Raw genomic sequence first — 18501 nt, forward strand, 5'->3', positions numbered from 1 at the left:
TTAATACAATAACACTTTTTTCTAAAAAAAAATACAATAATAATTTAGTGATTGTATTTGTATCAAAAGTGAAAATTTGATTATTTTAGTTATATTTGTTTTATCATATTAGATTGTATTCAAATAACCTTTGTTTAATTATTTTTATGAGTTTCAATTGTGAAATTACAATGAATAATAATTTGGTGATGTGTTGATATTTTAGTACTTGATTATTTACTCAAATTTAATTATAATAAAATTATATAATAAATTTTTTTAACCCTACGGATGCCCCCTCGGGGGAAGCGGGGCCGGGGTGGATCAGGGAAAACCGGGGGCGGGGGGATTAAAATGCAACGGGGCGGGGATTGGGGGAGGTGTCCCCCGCCCCATTGCCACCCCTAGATAGGAACTCCATTTCGGACTTTAGGCTGAACTGCAAAACAAATTTAACTTGGCTGTTCTGATGCGTCCAAGTACTTAAGGCCAAAGCCCATTCCTCCGAATAGGCCGCAACAGACAACAGGCCCATTACTGCTCGCCACAGTGCTCCGATTTCACGCAGACGAACTTCTCAGCGCCACCAATTGAAAATGTTAAGAAAGACGACTTCCGATGTGATTTCCCGTTCTTATTCGTATAACCTTCACCGTCGCCGGGCATCATTTTCTTCATCTTCTTGCAAATTGGCGGTCACCAATGAGGTTCTCAATATCATTGAGCAAATTAGCCCAATGGAGCCAGCTCTTGAGAAGGTAGTCCCTTTTCTAACTCGTGAAGTGGTAGCTTCTGTTATTGAAGAAAAAAAGAAAAACCTTGAATTGGGATTTAGATTTTTTATCTGGGCTATGAAGAACAAGCGTCTTCGCAGCCGGGCTTCACATAGGTTAATAGTTGACATGCTTGTTGGGGATAATTGTAGTGGTAAAAGTGGTCATCTTGATGGGTTTGAGTTATATTGGAGGATTTTTGACGAGGTTAGGAAACGGGTGGGTCCTATGGATTCAGCTGCATTGGCCGTATTGATTTCGGCGTATTGGAAGATTAAAAATGCTGAAAAGGCCGTGGAAACATTCGGGAAAATGAGAGAGTTCGATTGTACACCGGATTTATATGTTTATAACATAATATTGCATGTTGTAGTTAAGAAAGATGTCATTTTGTTAGCGTTGGCACTGTATAATATGATGTTGAAATCAAATTGTAGGCCTAATTGCTCGACTTTTAACATTTTGATCCATGGGTTGTACAAGAGTGGGAAGACTCAGGATGCGTTACATCTGTTTGATGAAATGCGTGATCTAGGATTGTTGCCTAATAAGACTACCTACACTATGATTCTCTTGGGTTTGTGTCAGGCGAAGAGGACTGATGATGCACATAGGCTGTTTAATTTGATGAAGACTAGTGGTTGTTTGCCGGATAATGTCACTTATAATGCTTTGCTTAATGGGTTTTGTAAGTTGGGCAGGGTTGATGAGGCATTTGCCCTGTTGAAGTCTTTTACAAAAGATGGCTATGCCGTTAAACTACCAGGCTACAGTTGTTTGGTTGATGGCTTGATTAGAGCCCGTAGGATTGATGAAGCACACGAACTCTTTCAGAAACTTTTTGAGATTCCTGTGATACCTGATCGAGTATTATATACGACTATGATGCGTGGGCTATCGCAAGCTGGAAGGTTAAAGGATGCTTTGAATCTGTTGAAGGACATGACACAAAGGGGTGTTGTACCAGATACTCAATGTTACAATACTTTAATTAAGGGGTTCTGTGACATAGGTCTGTTAGATCAAGCGCGGTCTCTTCAGCTAGAAATTTCAAGGAATGATCTCTTCCCTGATACATGCACTTATACTGTTTTAATTTGTGCTTTGTGTGAGAATGGCATGGTTCGAGAGGCGCAGAATATTTTTGATGAGATGGAGAAGATTGGCTGCTTTCCCTCTGTTGTAACCTTTAATTCTCTTATTCATGGTTTATGTATGTCTGGTCTGCTTGAGAAAGCTCACCTTATGTTCTACAGGATGGAGATAGGAAAAAACCCTTCATTATTTCTAAGGCTTTCTCAGGGTGCAGATAGAGTTCTTGATAGTGCAAGCCTCCAAACAATGGTGGAGAAATTGTGCGACTCTGGGTCGATATTAAAAGCTTACAAGCTTCTCATGCAGCTGGCTGATAGTGGGGTTGTACCAAATGTCATAACATACAACATTTTGATAAATGGCTTATGCAAAGGTGGCAATTTGAATGGTGCTTTCAAACTTTTTGAGGAGCTCCAACTCAAGGGGCATTCTCCCGATAAAATCACATATGGAACTCTAATAGATGGGCTTCAGATGGCTGGTCGTGAAGAGGATGCATTTAAGCTCTTTGAACAGATGAGTAATAATGGATGCACGCCTGGCCCAGAGGTTTACAAGTCACTTATGACTTGGGCTTGCAGAAAGATGAAGACATCTCTGGCTTCTAGCATTTGGTTGAAATATATGAAGGCTGTTGGTGGTGAGGCAAATGAAAAAATTGGGTCCATTGAAAAACATTTCGAGGAGGGAAACTTGGAAATGGCTGTTAAAGGGATACTTGAAATTGATTTTCAGTCAGTAACTTTTGATTCTGCACCTTATAATATTTGGCTCATTGGTCTGTGTCAGGCACAAAGGACAGAGGAGGCTTTAAAGGTTTTCTCCATCCTTGAGGAGCTTTCTATAAATATATCTGCTCCTGGTTGTGTGATGTTAATCCAGAGTCTTTGCAATGATGGAAAGCTGGATCAGGCAATTAGCATTTTCCTGTACACTCTGGAGAAAGGCATCCGATTGATGCCACGAATCTGCAACAATCTACTAACTATGTTACTTCATTCTCAAGAGAAGGCGGAGGATGCATTTTATCTCTTAAAAGAAATGAAGTCCATGGGATACAATTTAGATTCCTATCTTTACAAAAATACTAAATCCCTTTTAATTCATCATAGATATAGAAAAGTAAGAAAACTGGAAAGTGTGTCACATGGGTAAGTTTCTAGCGATTGGTTTTCATTCAACGTTGCAGATTTTTGGCTTCTCTGCCCCATCTGGAGAGTACTAGGAGGTTATTTTTGAAGTAGTGTTTATCTGGCAGATTAAATCCACAAACCCACTTCTGTTGGTCTAAAATTGGGTAATTTGGGTTCCTACATGAGTTATGGCTTGGTTTTCAGTTTCAGATTCTGGGTTTCCATTTCTCCAAATGTTTTGCTTGAAACTAGACCTGTATGCTTAAGACAGAAATCATTGGTACCTGGTCTGTTTTGGGTTCATGAAGGTGGTCTATACTGCACTAGTTGACTTCTATTTCCACCCTTCACATTCCACTTCAGCAGCCGCTCATATGCTTTTCTGGGTAAAGGTCTCACTTCTGAATTCTGAGTCCCTTGAAGAATGAGTTTGGTCTTTTCTGCATGTTGGCACCATGATGATACATGGATCCTATTTAAAGGACAGATGCTGCTTCTTCTTCTTTAAAAACTGAAGCAGTAAGCATAAGCCATCATAAACATGACAAGATGATTCTCAGCAGTTTTGCTTAAAGGTTAAGAGTGCCATCCAAGGCAACCATGGAAGAGAGCAGTTTCTACTAGAATTGACAAGGGCCATAAGCTGCAGTTCAATGTGCCATGAACGTGTTGGATCTTCATTCTTCACCGCTGTCAGTGGGTAATCACTTTTTCTCCCCACAATGTTTCAAGAATTATCAACCTACCTAGGGTTATTTCCTTTTGTTGTTCCTTATTTTTCAATGTATGTATTCCAGCCTTCTGCTTATATTGGATTTATTCTGAAAAACTAACTGCAAATGACGAAAGGTATATGGATTGGCCTTTTGCGAGAATTTAGCAATCCAGATTGACTCTGAACTCCAATAAGCAATAGCTGATGGTGCGGTTTTCCTCAAATTATTTGATATTTTATATAATTTTATTTCTTTTTCTATATCTGGTTCTCTGCTGCCATTTTAATGTCTTTTTTGGGTGTTTTTGGGAAATTAATCTGGTTGGTTGTTGCTGTACTTTCTTCTTTTAGTCTGAATGGTTTTCTGGAGTTCATTATATTAGACCGGAAACCCTGTCAATCGCATCAACGGTTATGGTTTTTTAAGGGATATACTCTGAAGCATGAATGGTGGTAGCTGCCACCCTGCTGGTTGTCGAATTCTATGGATTGGAATTTGCAAGCTAGGATGGATTATAGCTATCATGGGTGTAGCATAGTTGTTTTGGCAGTTCAGTTGCTTTTGAGTATCTAACTTTGCACTTGGCAGTTACTACTTTTTGGGGTTCATAGGTACAACTTCCATGGCCCTAAAAATGTAGTGGCGTTTTGTTTTGAAATGCTTGGACCTATACAATGAGAACACATAAATGGCATTTGGAGCCTAAAGATTTCATGACATGTTAATACATGTACCTTAAGCCTGCTTGAATTCACGAGTGGGAATATATTACATGTTCTTTTTAAATTATGTTTTTAATTTTTTCCATTTATAGATGTGATTTTGTTTTAACAGATTCCTGTCATGGTTCATTTTGGTCTGACATACTGCTAAGAACTTGGACATTGTATTCTAAACAGGTTACTGGCTACCTATTAATCGCCCAAGTCTGTGTTCTGTTCCCAAAATATTTTACTTGAAGGCCGACCTGTATCTTAAGATACAAGTTAGTATGTGGTCTGTTCTGGGTTCATGAAGGCGGTCTATGCTTCAAAAGTTCACTTTTATTTCCGCCCTTTGCATTCTACTCCAGCGGTCGGTCTTATGCTCTTCTCGACCGAAGTCTCACTTCTGAATCTTAACCCCCTCGAGGATGAGTTTTGAGTTTTTTGTGCATGTTGGTACTGTGATGATTTATGGATCTTATTGAAAGGACAAAGGTTGCTTCTGTTTCTTTCAAACCTGAAGCAGTAAGCGTCTCATTCATAAACATAATAAGATGATGCTCAGCAGTTTTGGTCAAAGTTAAAGACAACCGTCCGAGCAACTCTGGATGACTGCCAACTTCTTCAAGAAATGACAAGGGCTATAATCTGCTGTTCAGTGTACCACAATTGCATTGGAAATTCATTCCTCACTGCTGGTGTTAGTAGGTAATTACTTTTTCTTCCCATATGATATCAAGAATTTTCAAAGTAGCTAGGATTATTTCATATTGTTGTTCCATATCTTTTAATGTACTTGTCATCCTTCTGCTTAATTTGGATTTCTTTTGGAAACCTAACAGCAAACGACAAGAAGTATACACCTCCCAACTCCAAAAAAGCAATAGCCGATGGTACTGTTTTTCGCAAATTATTTGATTTTTTAATATGACTTCATTGATTTTGGACAATCTGGTTCTTTGTTGCCATGTTGATGTCTTTTTGGGTGTTTTGTGCGCTTTTGACCTTTTGTTTTTGCTATTTGGGAAATCAATCACTGGTTGGTTGTTGCTGCACTTTGTTCTTCTAATAAAATTGCTTTTAGGGAGTTCATTATGATCAACAAGTATGATGTTTCAAGGAATGTCGAATTGTGCTGACTGGACTTCGCAAGCTAGGCATGGATTATAGCTATTCTTGGTGTTGCACATTGTTTCAGCAGTTCATTTGCTTTTGCATAGTTGATTTTGCACTTGGCAGTCACAACTTTGTGGGGGTTTTTGGTACAACTTCAATGGCCCTTAAAACCTTTTGCTGTTTGGGAAATTAATCACTGATTGTTTGTCATTGCACTTTGTTCTTTCAGTTTGAATGCTCTTCTGGAGTTCATTACCATCAATAATTATGATTTTTTAGGGGGATACTACGATGCATGAAGAGTAGTGGCTGCCACCCTGCTGGTTTTTGAATTGTGCAGACTGGACTTTTCAGGCTAAACATGGATTATCGCTATTCTGGGTATTGCACAGTTGTTTCGGATAGATCAATTGCTCTTTTCCATAATTGAGCTTGAACTTGGTAGTCACTACTCTTGTGGGGTTCAAAGTACAATCTCGATGGCCCTAAAAATTTTGTCCTGTTCTGCTTTGTAATGCTTGGACCTATACAGGGTGAATGTATGAATAGAATCTGAGGCCTGAGCATTTCTTGATTTGTTAATACATGTACACTTAACTAAGGCTGCTTGCATTTACAACGGGGGAATGTATACACATGATAAAATACAAGATGTATCTTCTGTTATTTCATGTATAGATGTGATGTTTTGTCAACTCATCAGTTTTGTTTTGACATACTGCTAAGAGCTTGGACAATTGTACCTTCTAAACAGGTTGCTGGTTACCTATTGGTCGCGCAACTCTCGACTCCTGTTGCTCTTTCTCTCTCTCTCTCTCTCTCTCTCTCTCTTTAATGTTTCTTTTGTGAAAAACTCTTTCCAATTGCATTATGAATGAAATTTCTCCACAGGTTGTTAATTAACACACCACTGAATGGTCTATTGGCATAATATCCCTTTTCAGTCAGCCCCAGGAGGCCTGGTTGAATTGTTGAACAAACAACCATATACAGGTTCAGCGTTACAGTATTCGATTTAAACCAAATAATTTTGTTCCCTTTCCAAAAACTGTACAATAGGGAGAAAAAAAAATTTAAAATGAAGCCGGTGAAACTTTACAGCGCAAAACCGATTAAAAATCAAGCTAACTTTCCATTTTCACTGACTTGACATTATTATGGCCCTTCACTTAAGCCAAAAGTAAACTCGCTATCGTTTTCTCTGGCTTTGAATTACATAATCTTTTGGACTACACAGTTATAAATCCTGCATATAGGCGTTATGTATCTCTAACAAGTAATGGGAGAAATCACTAACTGATGACAGTTGTTTCGTGAAACAGAGCATCTATTATAGCGAGACATTTACATGTTATGGCTTTTTCCCCCACCCCTGATGCAGACTCGGTGATTTGAGAGATAAGCTGCTATAATCCTTTCTGTTATTTATCACATTGAGCAGACGAATGAAACTAGATTCCTGAAACCAAGCCATGGAAGTTTATCCAAGCTATGTAAGAACATCAAGATTATGCACTCCCTGTTTCTGCTGCAACTGCCAGATCATTCCTATAAAATTTTTACTCCACCTATCAATGCTTGGGCTTGCGAGGAGGATTCTCTTGGCTTTTCCAGCGATGCTTCAACCTTACTTCTCTTCTTCATGGATTCTGTCAAGCATTCAAAATTGTAATCAAATGAAATGAGCAAGAGAAAAAGTTTCTTCCTGCGTATGGAAGACATGGAAGGATCAAGATAGAAGATCCTCAATTTCATCCTTGTTACTTGGGCATGATGTGCAAGGTAACTCTGGTCCTAGACTTAAGTGGAACATTTTCAGTCAAAAAATAAAGCATAAGCAATTCCAAGCTATTCACATTCGAAGAAGAAGTAATTATAGAACTCAAAGATTTACATGATTAAATGCCTTTGAGAAGGTTTCCTGAGGAAACCAATACAAAGCCAAACTAGTTGTAGCTTGACTGAAGTTGATTAGTCAACAAATTCCAGGCTTGGTCAAGTCAATCAACTCAGTGATATATTATCTGCAATTCAGTCTAAAAAGTAGCAATTTGGGTCAAAAGCTTTTTGCAGTCAGACTCAAGGATTATATGAAGATAAATCGAATTATCAAAGCCAAGCGATTGTTCAGATGCCACTACTTAGAGCTACACACACATTGTGACAAAATTGAAAGCTTAAGCATGGAATGGAATTCAGGTTCTAATGTAAAATCACTTTTAAAGTTAAAAACTCAATTTCAGGAACCTCTGATTGCCTTCTACTATCTTATTTACATGCATAAAAATAGGTCAAAAGCAATTTTCCAGAAAGATTCCTCAAGATAAAAGCATGCAACAAATCAAATCTTTCAGTTTTTTGAGGCTTCTTCAGTTTCTTAGTAAGAATAGGGAGTGGTATTCTGCATAAATAGTATGCAACAGAGATGCTAATTGCCCCTTTGAGTGCTAACTTACCAACACACTCTTGTATGGTAGCTCCATACTGAATTCCAGCGCTTTTTTGAGCAAAGGATAGTATGTCATGGTACATTTTCATTGAAGGCTGAATTCCTCCATCCTCCATCCATTGCAGAACCTGCATCAGAATTTAGCTGAATATAGCTCAAGGAGAGACTGAATGAATGAGTAAGATTCAGTATATTCCATTTCCAACTACAAATGGGAACAGCTATCTCATATAATCCCAACTCAAAAAACATGACATGTCAAGTGCTTCCAGCCAGAAGCAGGATGTAGTGACTTTTAACTCCAAGATTCCTAGATTTCATGCCAATTGAGCAGTCTTCTCAAACAGGCAGAGTAAATATAATACCAGATTCATAATCTTGTAACTGGAACTTCTCCATCTATAGCTTTTCCCCTATATAATATTTAAGGACAAGTTTACCTGCATAATCCAGAAGGGTCATCACCTAATTCTTACATGAGCATTTTGGTGAAGGCACATATTTTAGTTTAGTAGTCCAATGATCATGACAATATGTCCAGATACACAGGCACATGCACATTGATGCATGTCTATATCAATGTATAAACAGGGAAAATAACAGAGGCATTTTATGAGCTTACCTCCACATATTTCCTCCAATTTCCAGAAGCCAAAAGATTCTTTAAGAGAATTGAATACGTTGAGAAGTTGACTTCACTACCTAATGCCACCATCTTGTAGAATAACTGTATTTGATACGAAAAGGATAATAAAGGCATCATGACTCAGACTTCAAATTAGGAAAGAGAAAATAGATCCTACTTTGCGTCAGGAAATGCTGTTGCATTTATTCTAGGTATAAGAGAAGAATAAATGAGAAGCTTCCAATTACCTTCATCATGGTTTCAATCTTCCCAGATTTCCCGATAGAATGCAAAAGTTGATTAAGAGTTCCAACAGAGACAACAGCTAATGAAGTCTCCATCATTTTTATAATTTCAGTAGTTCTTCTCCAATCTCGCAAGCTTCATTCACAAACAAATGATTTAAAGACCAGGAATAGAAAACACAGTGGAATTTCTGAAGCAAGTTCACAAGTTGCTATCCAGTACCAATCACAGAAGTTTTATAATAGGGAAAACTCCGCTATAATTCTACTAATCCAATAACATGAGCATAAAGGAAAACCATCACATTTGAGATAATTCCAGATACCCCTAAACTTTGCCAGTCAGTGATCAGTTGCATTCCTAGTTTAGCTCTTGTATTTTTGGGTTGACAACAATAAGACATTGAACAAAAAGAAGAACTGAATTGTTCTGTCATATGTTTTGTTCTGGACTCTGTACAACATTTATACAAATGGAATTTGACTTTTGTCAATTCCATGAAATCTGTAATTTCCTAAAAATTAGGAGCTAATTTATTCTATCCTAAAATACATTAGGAGTAAATTATTCTATCCTAAAATAGAGCAGAAATCATGGGATATAGCAGAAATCATGGGATATACATAGAAAAAGATATTCTAGATCTCAACACTCCCCCTCAAGATGGTGAATAGATATTTTCCATTCCCATCTTGCATGTAATGTCTTCAAAGTTGGAAGTTGGCATTCCCTTAGTTAAGACATCTGCCAATTGATTATTTGATGCTACATATGGAGTGCAAATCATGCCACTGTCCAGCTTTTCTTTAATAAAATGTCTATCAACTTCGATGTGCTTTGTGCGATCATGTTGCACTGGATTGTGTGCAATGTTGATGGCAGACTTGTTGTCGCAATAGAGTTTCATAGGTCCTTCCCACTTGATTTTAAGATCATCAAGTATTATTTTGAGCCATAGCAATTCACAAACTCCATGAGCCATAGCTCTAAACTCTGCTTCCGCACTTGATCTTGCAACAACCGATTGCTTCTTACTCCGCCATGTCACTAGGTTCCCACCAAGAAATGTACAATATCCTGAAGTTGATCTACGATCTACAACAGAACCTGCATAATCAGCATCAGTATATGCCTCTATGAGCAATCCTTCATTTTTCTTGAACAAAATTCCTCTACCTGGTGTCCCTTTGAGGTAGGATAGAATTCTATTGACAGCCTGCAAGTGTTTCTCTCTTGGATCATGCATAAATTGGCTTACTACACTTACAGCAAATGCTATGTCCGGCCTTGTATGGGACAAGTATATCAGTTTCCCAACCAACCGCTGATATCTTCCCTTATCTACTGTGCTATCATCCTTCTCTTCATTCAATCTCAAGTTAGGCTCAATGGGTGTACTTGCTGCCTTGCATCCAAGATTGCCTGTTTCTTTAAGCAAGTCTAAGACATACTTTTGTTGGGAAACAAAGATGCCTTTACTTGAGTATGCCACCTCAATGCCTAAAAAATACTTCAGCCTCCCTAGTTCTTTAATTTCAAACTCCTTTGCTAAGCACTTTTTGAGTGTTTCTCTTTCAATTGGATCATCCCCGGTAATGATGATGTCATCTACATATACAAGTAGAGCTGTAACACCTCCTTTTGAATATTTTATGAACAAAGTATGATCTCCTTGACTTTGTTTGTATTGCATTGCTAGCATCACTTTAGTAAATCTTCCGAACCAAGCCCTTGGCGATTGTTTTAATCCATATAATGCTTTCTTTAACCTGCACACTTTCTTTTTAAAAAACATTTCATTGAAACCCGGTGGGGGTTCCATGTACACCTCTTCTTCTAAATCCCCATGTAAGAATGCATTCTTAACATCAAATTGCTGTAAACACCAACCAAAGTTAGCGGCTAAAGACAAAAGAACACGCACAGTATTCATTTTTGCAACGGGTGCAAAGGTCTCTTGGTAATCTATCCCATATGTCTGTGTATATCCTTTTGCAACCAACCGAGCTTTATGCCTTTCTAATGAACCATCAGCTCTATATTTCAAAGTAAACACCCATTTACACCCCACTGTTTTCTTTCCTTTGGGCAGGTTTACAATTTCCCAAGTCTTATTTCTCTCTAGGGCATTCATTTCCTCTTTCATAGCATGTAACCAGTTCTTATTTCTAAGTGCCTCTTGTAGTGTTTGTGGGATTGAAATGGAGTTGATGGTGGTAAGGAAAGTTTTATGTTGTGGAGAGAGTCTATGGAAAGACACGAAATTTGAGATTGGATGCTTAGTGCATTCTCGTGTTCCTTTTCGAACAGCAATAGGCAGGTCTAAATCATTAAATTCATAAGGAGCAGAGTCAGATTGAACACACAAAGGAACAGAATTTTCAGTACCTGATTGTGGTTCAGATTCTTGGATTTGCACAGGTTCAGAAATATGAACTTTCTTCCTTGAGTAGACCTTGAGTGGTGTAGTTGGATTTAAACCAGATTTTCCCTCAGCTCCAAGATCAGGGTCAATTTCTTTACTGGCATGTTCAACTTCAAATTCAGGTTCAGGTTCACTGCTAGTATGTTCTCCTTTAGAATTTGGTGTATGGTCAGGCTTGAAAGACTTTAAGTTTAGTGTAGGACTTTGAAGATCAAGGAGAAATTCCTTATCTTCCCAAGAACTCTCCCCCTGGGGATGAGGATTGTTACTTTGAGAGTAAGGTTCATTTTCAACAAATGTGACATCCATGGAGGTAAAAATTTTTTTTGAAGGAGGATGATAACACTTATATCCTTTCTTTGTGTTTGAGTATCCCACAAAAATACATTTTAAAGCTCTTGGATCAAGTTTCCCTCTTTGGTGTGCATGAACATGTACAAAAGCAACACAACCAAACACTTTTGGTGACAATGTGCAAGAGACATTAAAATCAGGGTAAAAAACAGAAAGAGCAGCAATGGGACTTTGATTATTTAGTACTTTTGAAGGTACTCTATTTATCAAATGTGCAGCAGTTAAAACAGCCTCCCCCCAAAAAGTTTTTGGAACTTTATGTTGAAACAAAATTGCTCGAGTCACATTGAGTAAATGTCTATTTTTTCGTTCAGCAATCCCATTTTGTTGGGGTGTATCTACACAAGATGACTCATGTATTATACCCTCTTTTTGGAAAAAAGATGAGAGAATTTGATTAAAATAGTCTCTTGCATTATCAGATCTTACTCTTTTAATCAAACTTCCAAATTGTGTACAAATCATTTTATGAAACATTGGAAAAATACTGCTTACTTCTGATTTTTCTTTCATAAGAAATAACCAAGTAGTTCTAGTACAATCATCAATGAATGTGACAAACCATTTTGCTCCAGAAATACTAGAAATTCTACAAGGCCCCCAAATATCAGTATGTATCAAAGAGAAAGGTCTAGTAGATCTTGTATTACTCAATGGAAATGATAGTCTATGATGCTTAGCAATTTCACATGTATCACAATGAAAACTACTAACATCTTCATTCTTGAAAAGTGAAGGAAACATGCTTTTAAGTAGAATAAAAGATGGATGACCAAGACGGAAATGATGAAGCCAAATTTCAGATTTATTATTTGAGGAGCAGGTGAGGGATAACTGATTTTTGTTCTCCTTGTTGCCACTCATCTCCTCAAGGTAATAAAGCCCATCATTCACCTTAGCAAGTCCAATCGTCCTCCCCGTAACCAAATCCTGAAAAACACAGTGAGTAGAATAGAAAATTACTCTACAGTTCAGATCTTTGGTAATTTGATGGATGGATATGAGATTGGAGGACAATTTTGGGACATGCAACACATTATTTAGGGACAAAGAATTTGATAGATTTACTGTCCCTTGGCCTGCAACAGTTATAGGAGATCCATCCGCAACAGTAATTTTTCTATTTCCAGGACATGGGTTGTATGTTCTAAATCTGATTGGGCTGTGAGTCATATGGTCAGTAGCTCCTGAGTCGATGACCCAAGAGCCTAGAGAAGACATGCTTGAGGCACTTAAAGCATAAGAGTTAAGGTACTTACCTGATTGAGCCAATGAACACGTACTAGAGGACTTTTCAAGGGAATTTAGGAGGTTTCTTAGCTTTTCGGTTTCTTCTTTCTTGAATTCTCCCATACCAGCCTGGTTGGATTTTTCTTGTGTTTGGTCTTCTCCAGCAGTTAAGTGGACTTTTCCCCCTTTGAATCCTCCTTTACGACTAAGGACTTGTTCCTTTCCATGGAGTTTGAAGCAATCATCTCGCGTATGGCGTGATTTTTTGCAGTACGTGCACCAAATTGTGTCTTTATTTGACTTTGTAGAAATCATTGCTGAGCCTTCTAATGTTTTAGGCTCTAACATGACTTCTCGCCTATTCTCTTCAGCTCGAATCAATGATATTGTCTCATTCAGAGATGATAATCTTTCCTTCCCCAATATCTGGATTCTGACCTGATCAAATTCCACATTCAGACCTGCAAGGAAGTCATAAACTCTATCCTTTTCGATAAAGTTTTTCAAGGTGGCTGCATCTTCACTACACACCATCTGAACACACCGATATTGGTCCAGTTCCTGCCATAGATTTTGCAGAAGGTTGGCATATTGAGTAACAGAAAGGTTGCCCTGTTTAGTGGCTGAGATCTTTGTTTTGATCTCATAGATTAGGGCAGCATCTCCTGCCTTTGAATAGGTCTGTCGAATAGTAGTCCATATATCTTGAGCTGTTGGTAGGAACATGCAAGTATCACTTATTTCAGGTAACATGGAGTTCCACAGCCATGACATGACCATAGAATCCTCTTCATCCCAAGCAGCGAATTTAGGATCTCTCTTTTTCGGTCCAGTTCCATGCAAGTGGCTGATTTTGCCCTTTCCTTTGAGAAATGTTTGAACAAATTGTGACCACTTGAAATAGTTTTTCCCGTTGAGCCTGTAGGCTGCCTGGATACTCTGCAAATCCCCTGTTTGTGGAATATTTGAGGTCTCTTCTGATTTGGTATTGGAGTGGATTTCTGATGTTTCAGTTTCAGACATGGTGGAGGTTTCAAAGAAAAATTGGCAATGAAGGCCTAATGAAAAAAAAATCAGCAATGAAGGCTGGAAATTGCACTTGGCAATAAAGACTTGAAAAGAGGAAAGCACTCAGCAATGAAGGCTGACAAGAAGAGGTCCCAAGAGCAAAAGCTCTGATACCATGAACAAAAAGAAGAACTGAATTGTTCTGTCATATGTTTTGTTCTGGACTCTGTACAACATTTATACAAATGGAATTTGACTTTTGTCAATTCCATGAAATCTGTAATTTCCTAAAAATTAGGAGCTAATTTATTCTATCCTAAAATACATTAGGAGTAAATTATTCTATCCTAAAATAGAGCAGAAATCATGGGATATAGCAAAATCATGGGATATACATAGAAAAAGATATTCTAGATTTTCAACAGACATGCCTTTGAATGATTAATCAATTTGCACTAGCATGTTAATCAGAGATGACCAAGTATTTCACCATGTTCCAGAAACCTATTAAGTTACATGAGGAACACTAGAAACCACTCAACATCGTTCCCACTTTCTTATGCTAAGCTGATTTAGCATGTTTTCTTTTTCTGTAACTTAAAGCAAAAAGCTGTTACATGATGCAGTAAATTTCGCAAGTGCCACTGATCCAACCAGCTAGCCACATCCATAAGTGCATTGTAAATATGTAAAAAAGAACACTTCAAATCATGCTTATAACCAGGCCACAAAAATCAAACTTATACCCACACAAAATAACAGAATCCAATCATATCCGTTAAAAACTGCAGAAGGATTCTACAATAGAGAAATTAGCATTGTAACGTGAAAAACATGCTTAAAAAGTGAAAAACTCACATGGTACATGCTGAGATAATTTCAGAGAAAATAGCATCTGACAAGGGGATCTTCTTTTCTTTCATAAAATCTGCAGCAAGCAGAACTTTTCCTGGTTGGCATCCTCTATTAAAAGCTCTCATAAGAGTTGAACAAGCTATAGAATCTGGCTGGACACCATGCAATTCCATTTCTTGAAATATTGCAAAAGCTTTCTCCCAATCATCTGCATACGGAATTTCCACAAGACATTCAGTTTGAGCTTCTTAATATCAGTAAAGGATCCCCTGTTTTTGGGGTGTTTTTCAAAAACTAGTTTTTCAAATACAATAAAAATTTTTAAAAAGTACTCTAAAAGGTAATCTAAAAATTAGTTTATATTTTTTTTAAATTTTAAGAAATATCTCAAAATATATTCTAAAAACTCTTCTACTCTTAAATATCCTAAAATATTTTTTAAAGATATTTCAAAATATACTCTAAAAACTCTGCTACAGTAAAGTTTTTCAAAAACATCCCCAAAAACAACTAATCCAAACAGAGCATAGTCCAACATAGGATCTTACCACCAACACTATATGCATGTAGCATAGCAGTATATGTGACAACATCGGGATGAAAACCAGCCATCTTCATCATGGAAAACATTGATTCTGCTCCAGCAAGTTGACCCTGAGAGAGAGAGAGAGAGAGATAAGTATGGGAGAATCTAATTACAGGGACAGTAGTCACAAATCGATAGTCCTTGCCTGTTTACTATAGGCACATATAGCAGATGAATACACCTCTTGGGATAATGGAACTTTGAGGTCCAACATTTCATTGAGAAATTCAAGTGCATTAGAGAACTTTGACATCTTACAGCAACCACTTATCAACACATTGTAAGTGACAGAATCGGGTTTAACATTATGTTTCCTCATCGACCCATATAAAATTATTGCTTTATCAAAGTCCCCAAAATTCATGTAACTTCCAATCGCAGAATTATATGCAACTGTGTTCAATTTAATGTGCCGCAACTCAGCAGCTCGCAATATGGATTCAATCTTCACTTTTTGACAACACCTGCCACAGGCCGCCAACAAGGTACTAATTGTAACAACGTTAGGTTGGACGCCATTCTGCTCCATTTCATGCAACACTTCGACAGCTTCAGATAAAAGCCCATTATAACCAAAGGCATCAATGAGAGCATTATAGCTCACTAGATTTGGTTTGCAATGGTTCTGTTTCATCATCTCAAATATTTCCCTGGCCTTCTGTGGTTGCTGTGACCTTCCATAAGCATTGAGCAAAGATGTAAAAGAGACAACATCTGGCCTGAGTCCCTTCTGTTTCATCTCATGAAAAATTGATAAGGCCTCTGTACTCATCCCAGATGAAGCATGTGCACCAAGTAATGCATTATATGAAACAACATTAGGCTTCAAACCTTCTGCTAGCAGTGAGTTAAAAACAGCTTTGCAGTTTTCAACCTGGCCCAAAACCGAATACATATGCATGATACTAGTAAATGTTACAACATCAGGGTGACATTCTGCTCTTTTCTCTCTCATTGAATTAAAAAGTTGAACAGCTTTCTCATATTGACCAAGCTTTATCTGGCAATGTATAATAATATTAAGGGTAGTAGTGTCAGGACGAATATTTGTTCCTTTCATCAGTTCAAAGTAGGATAATGCTCTAGAATATTCAGCCCCACTTTTATATGCAGATAGCATTATATTGTGGGTCACCAGATCAGGCCCCACTCCATTTTCGGTCATTTGCTTGCAAACTCTAAGAGCTTCTTTCCAATTACCAGTAGATCCACATGCATTGATCAAGTTGTTGTAAGTTGACCTACTTGGTGGAATCTGCATGAATCAATCAAGGTCACAAAGATGTCTATACAATGACAAATCTTCAAAACAGATGAAGAGAAACTTCCAACTTTAATGTAACAAGAACAGTTGACATGGGTGACCATGATTAGAACTATTGAAGAAGTGCATCTAGCCTAATGAATTTTATTCTTTGTCAATTGTTTGATTCTAATGGAGTTTGATGGAGTAAGTTTTCAGCATCTTCATGTCTTTTCAACCCATTGATGGAGTGAAAACTTGATGTTTGTTAAAATATTTCACCTCCAACATGTTAATGTCACTAAAGCTTTCACGCTATATCATTCACACAGTCATGAATAAGGGAACGAAAGCAATTGTGGTAAAATAACTACAATGTTTGCTTGCAGGCATGTTGAAGTGGATTACTTTTAGCATACACTAATTGAAAGCTAGAAAAGGAATCAAAATCAAGAAGAAAGCTCAGATTAAACTACAAAAAGATTGATCAGGAAAGAAAAATACAATTACACACAGCTGCACGAAGCATGTCTTCCATGATATTCATTGCCCAGCGCCACTGACCAATTCGACCATGCACATTAATGAGTGCATTATAGGTTTCAACATCCGGCTTGCATCTATAAGGAAAAGATAAGCAACAAGGGCAGGAATTAATAGAAGCTAGATGGTGGATGTTTTTACAGAAAAAATAAAGTTCATGAAAAAGAATACCTCCACTTTTGCATCTCGAAGAACAAGCCACGTGCTTGATCCACTTGATTATGCCTAGCATGTAATCTTATCATCATATTATAGATATCATTTCTTGCACAATATATCTTCTGATTCTTCATCCAAGAAAACACTTGAATGCTATGTTCAATTGAACCTGTTTGAGTTATTTCCTATACCACATAAACACAAGAAACTCAACGGTCTATATAAAAAATATTCAGATGATCAAACAACAAACCAAAACAAGAAGTCAAAAGGCTAATAAGCAAAACAAGTCATACGCTATCAACAGGATTTCGAGTCGCAAGCATTTCTTCGTTTAAATGCAAATGATGGAAAAGAAACGCCGTAACAAAAAGAACTCCTTAAACCACAAATTCAAAGTTCAGCACAAAATTAAAGTCTTAATTGTTTAAAATTTTCTTTTCGCGCCACAAAAAGTTAAACTAAAAGGTTAATATTTCAAAAACCAAATTTAATTTGTAAACGAGTCCAATCAAATCGAACACAAACATATTAAGCTCAATGTTAGAATTTAGAGCCAAGCTGAAACAAGCAAATCCAGCTTGAGTAGCTTGAATACTAAATGATTAAATACAAATTAAGTCCCAAAAGATTCACTAAACATCAAAGTTTACTTACCCTGATAAGAACCGGGAAATTCTTGCGGGCAAACCGGCCAGCCCAGCGGTTCAAGACGCCTTCAATATCCTCAAACCGGTTGAGCGCCATTATCTTCTCCACAACCTCTGAGATGGACCAGTCCTTCTGGAACCGGTCGGTTGAGACCCGTAAACGGTGCCGCTTCGGCAAGTCGGATGCCCGGAGCCCGCTGACTTGTACAGAGACACGATGGGTCCCATTGTCGTAGTCCACGTGGGCTTTCTTCTTCTCCTTGAATGCTTCCTCGTTCTTGGGTTTTTTGCAATGAATTGTTAACCGGGTTGTTCTTGGACGGGTTGCATTTGCGGGTTTGGAGATGGAGTTTGGTTCGGGTGGGTTGGAGAGCCTCAGGAAGGGGGAGTGATGGGGTAAAGTTGCCATGAGAGGGAGAAACGGAAGGTTTATCTGTTTCGGGGGGCTCTAAGGTTTGTAACAGATTGTGATGGTGGGAAACGCCTCCGAAACGACGACGTTAAGTATTCAAATGGTCGAATTTTAACGGGTTAATACCACTTTGTCCCCCCAAACTTTGTACGATTACCCACTTCAGTTCCTAAACTTCAAAATGGGACACTTAAGTCCCT

The 18501-nt window shown here is 37.8% G+C and overlaps 2 protein-coding genes across 5 annotated transcripts; one reads left to right on the forward strand and one right to left on the reverse strand.

The window, feature by feature from the left end:
- Positions 1-624: 624 nt before the first annotated feature.
- On the forward strand, positions 625-6211 carry LOC113772889 (pentatricopeptide repeat-containing protein At1g79540). Of its 4 annotated transcripts, XM_027317389.1 has the most exons (4): positions 625-3680; positions 4596-5108; positions 5243-5293; positions 5796-6211. In XM_027317389.1, exon 1 carries the CDS (start codon positions 717-719, stop codon positions 3000-3002), a length of 2286 nt encoding a protein of 761 aa, XP_027173190.1. In that variant the 5' UTR covers positions 625-716; the 3' UTR covers positions 3003-3680; positions 4596-5108; positions 5243-5293; positions 5796-6211. The 4 variants fall into 4 exon arrangements, 3 of the variants coding, with proteins under 3 accessions (XP_027173190.1, XP_027173188.1, XP_027173189.1); XM_027317387.1 differs by lacking the exon at positions 5243-5293 and having other exon boundaries at positions 5485-6211; XM_027317388.1 differs by lacking the exon at positions 5243-5293 and having other exon boundaries at positions 5746-6211.
- A 445-nt stretch (positions 6212-6656) lies between these two features.
- Positions 6657-18307, reverse strand: LOC113775887 (pentatricopeptide repeat-containing protein At2g41720). Its single transcript, XM_027320931.1, has 10 exons — positions 17897-18307; positions 17252-17424; positions 17052-17157; positions 15440-16549; positions 15257-15362; positions 14712-14916; positions 8839-8971; positions 8588-8692; positions 7973-8093; positions 6657-7165 (listed from the first exon to the last, which is right to left on the reverse strand). The coding sequence occupies exons 1-10, from the start codon at positions 18296-18298 to the stop codon at positions 7065-7067; spliced, it is 2562 nt and encodes an 853-aa protein (XP_027176732.1). The 5' UTR covers positions 18299-18307; the 3' UTR covers positions 6657-7064.
- Between the last annotated feature and the right edge of the window lie 194 nt (positions 18308-18501).

Source organism: Coffea eugenioides, chromosome 6 (genome assembly GCF_003713205.1).
Source record: "Coffea eugenioides isolate CCC68of chromosome 6, Ceug_1.0, whole genome shotgun sequence".
NCBI lineage: Eukaryota > Viridiplantae > Streptophyta > Magnoliopsida > Gentianales > Rubiaceae > Coffea > Coffea eugenioides.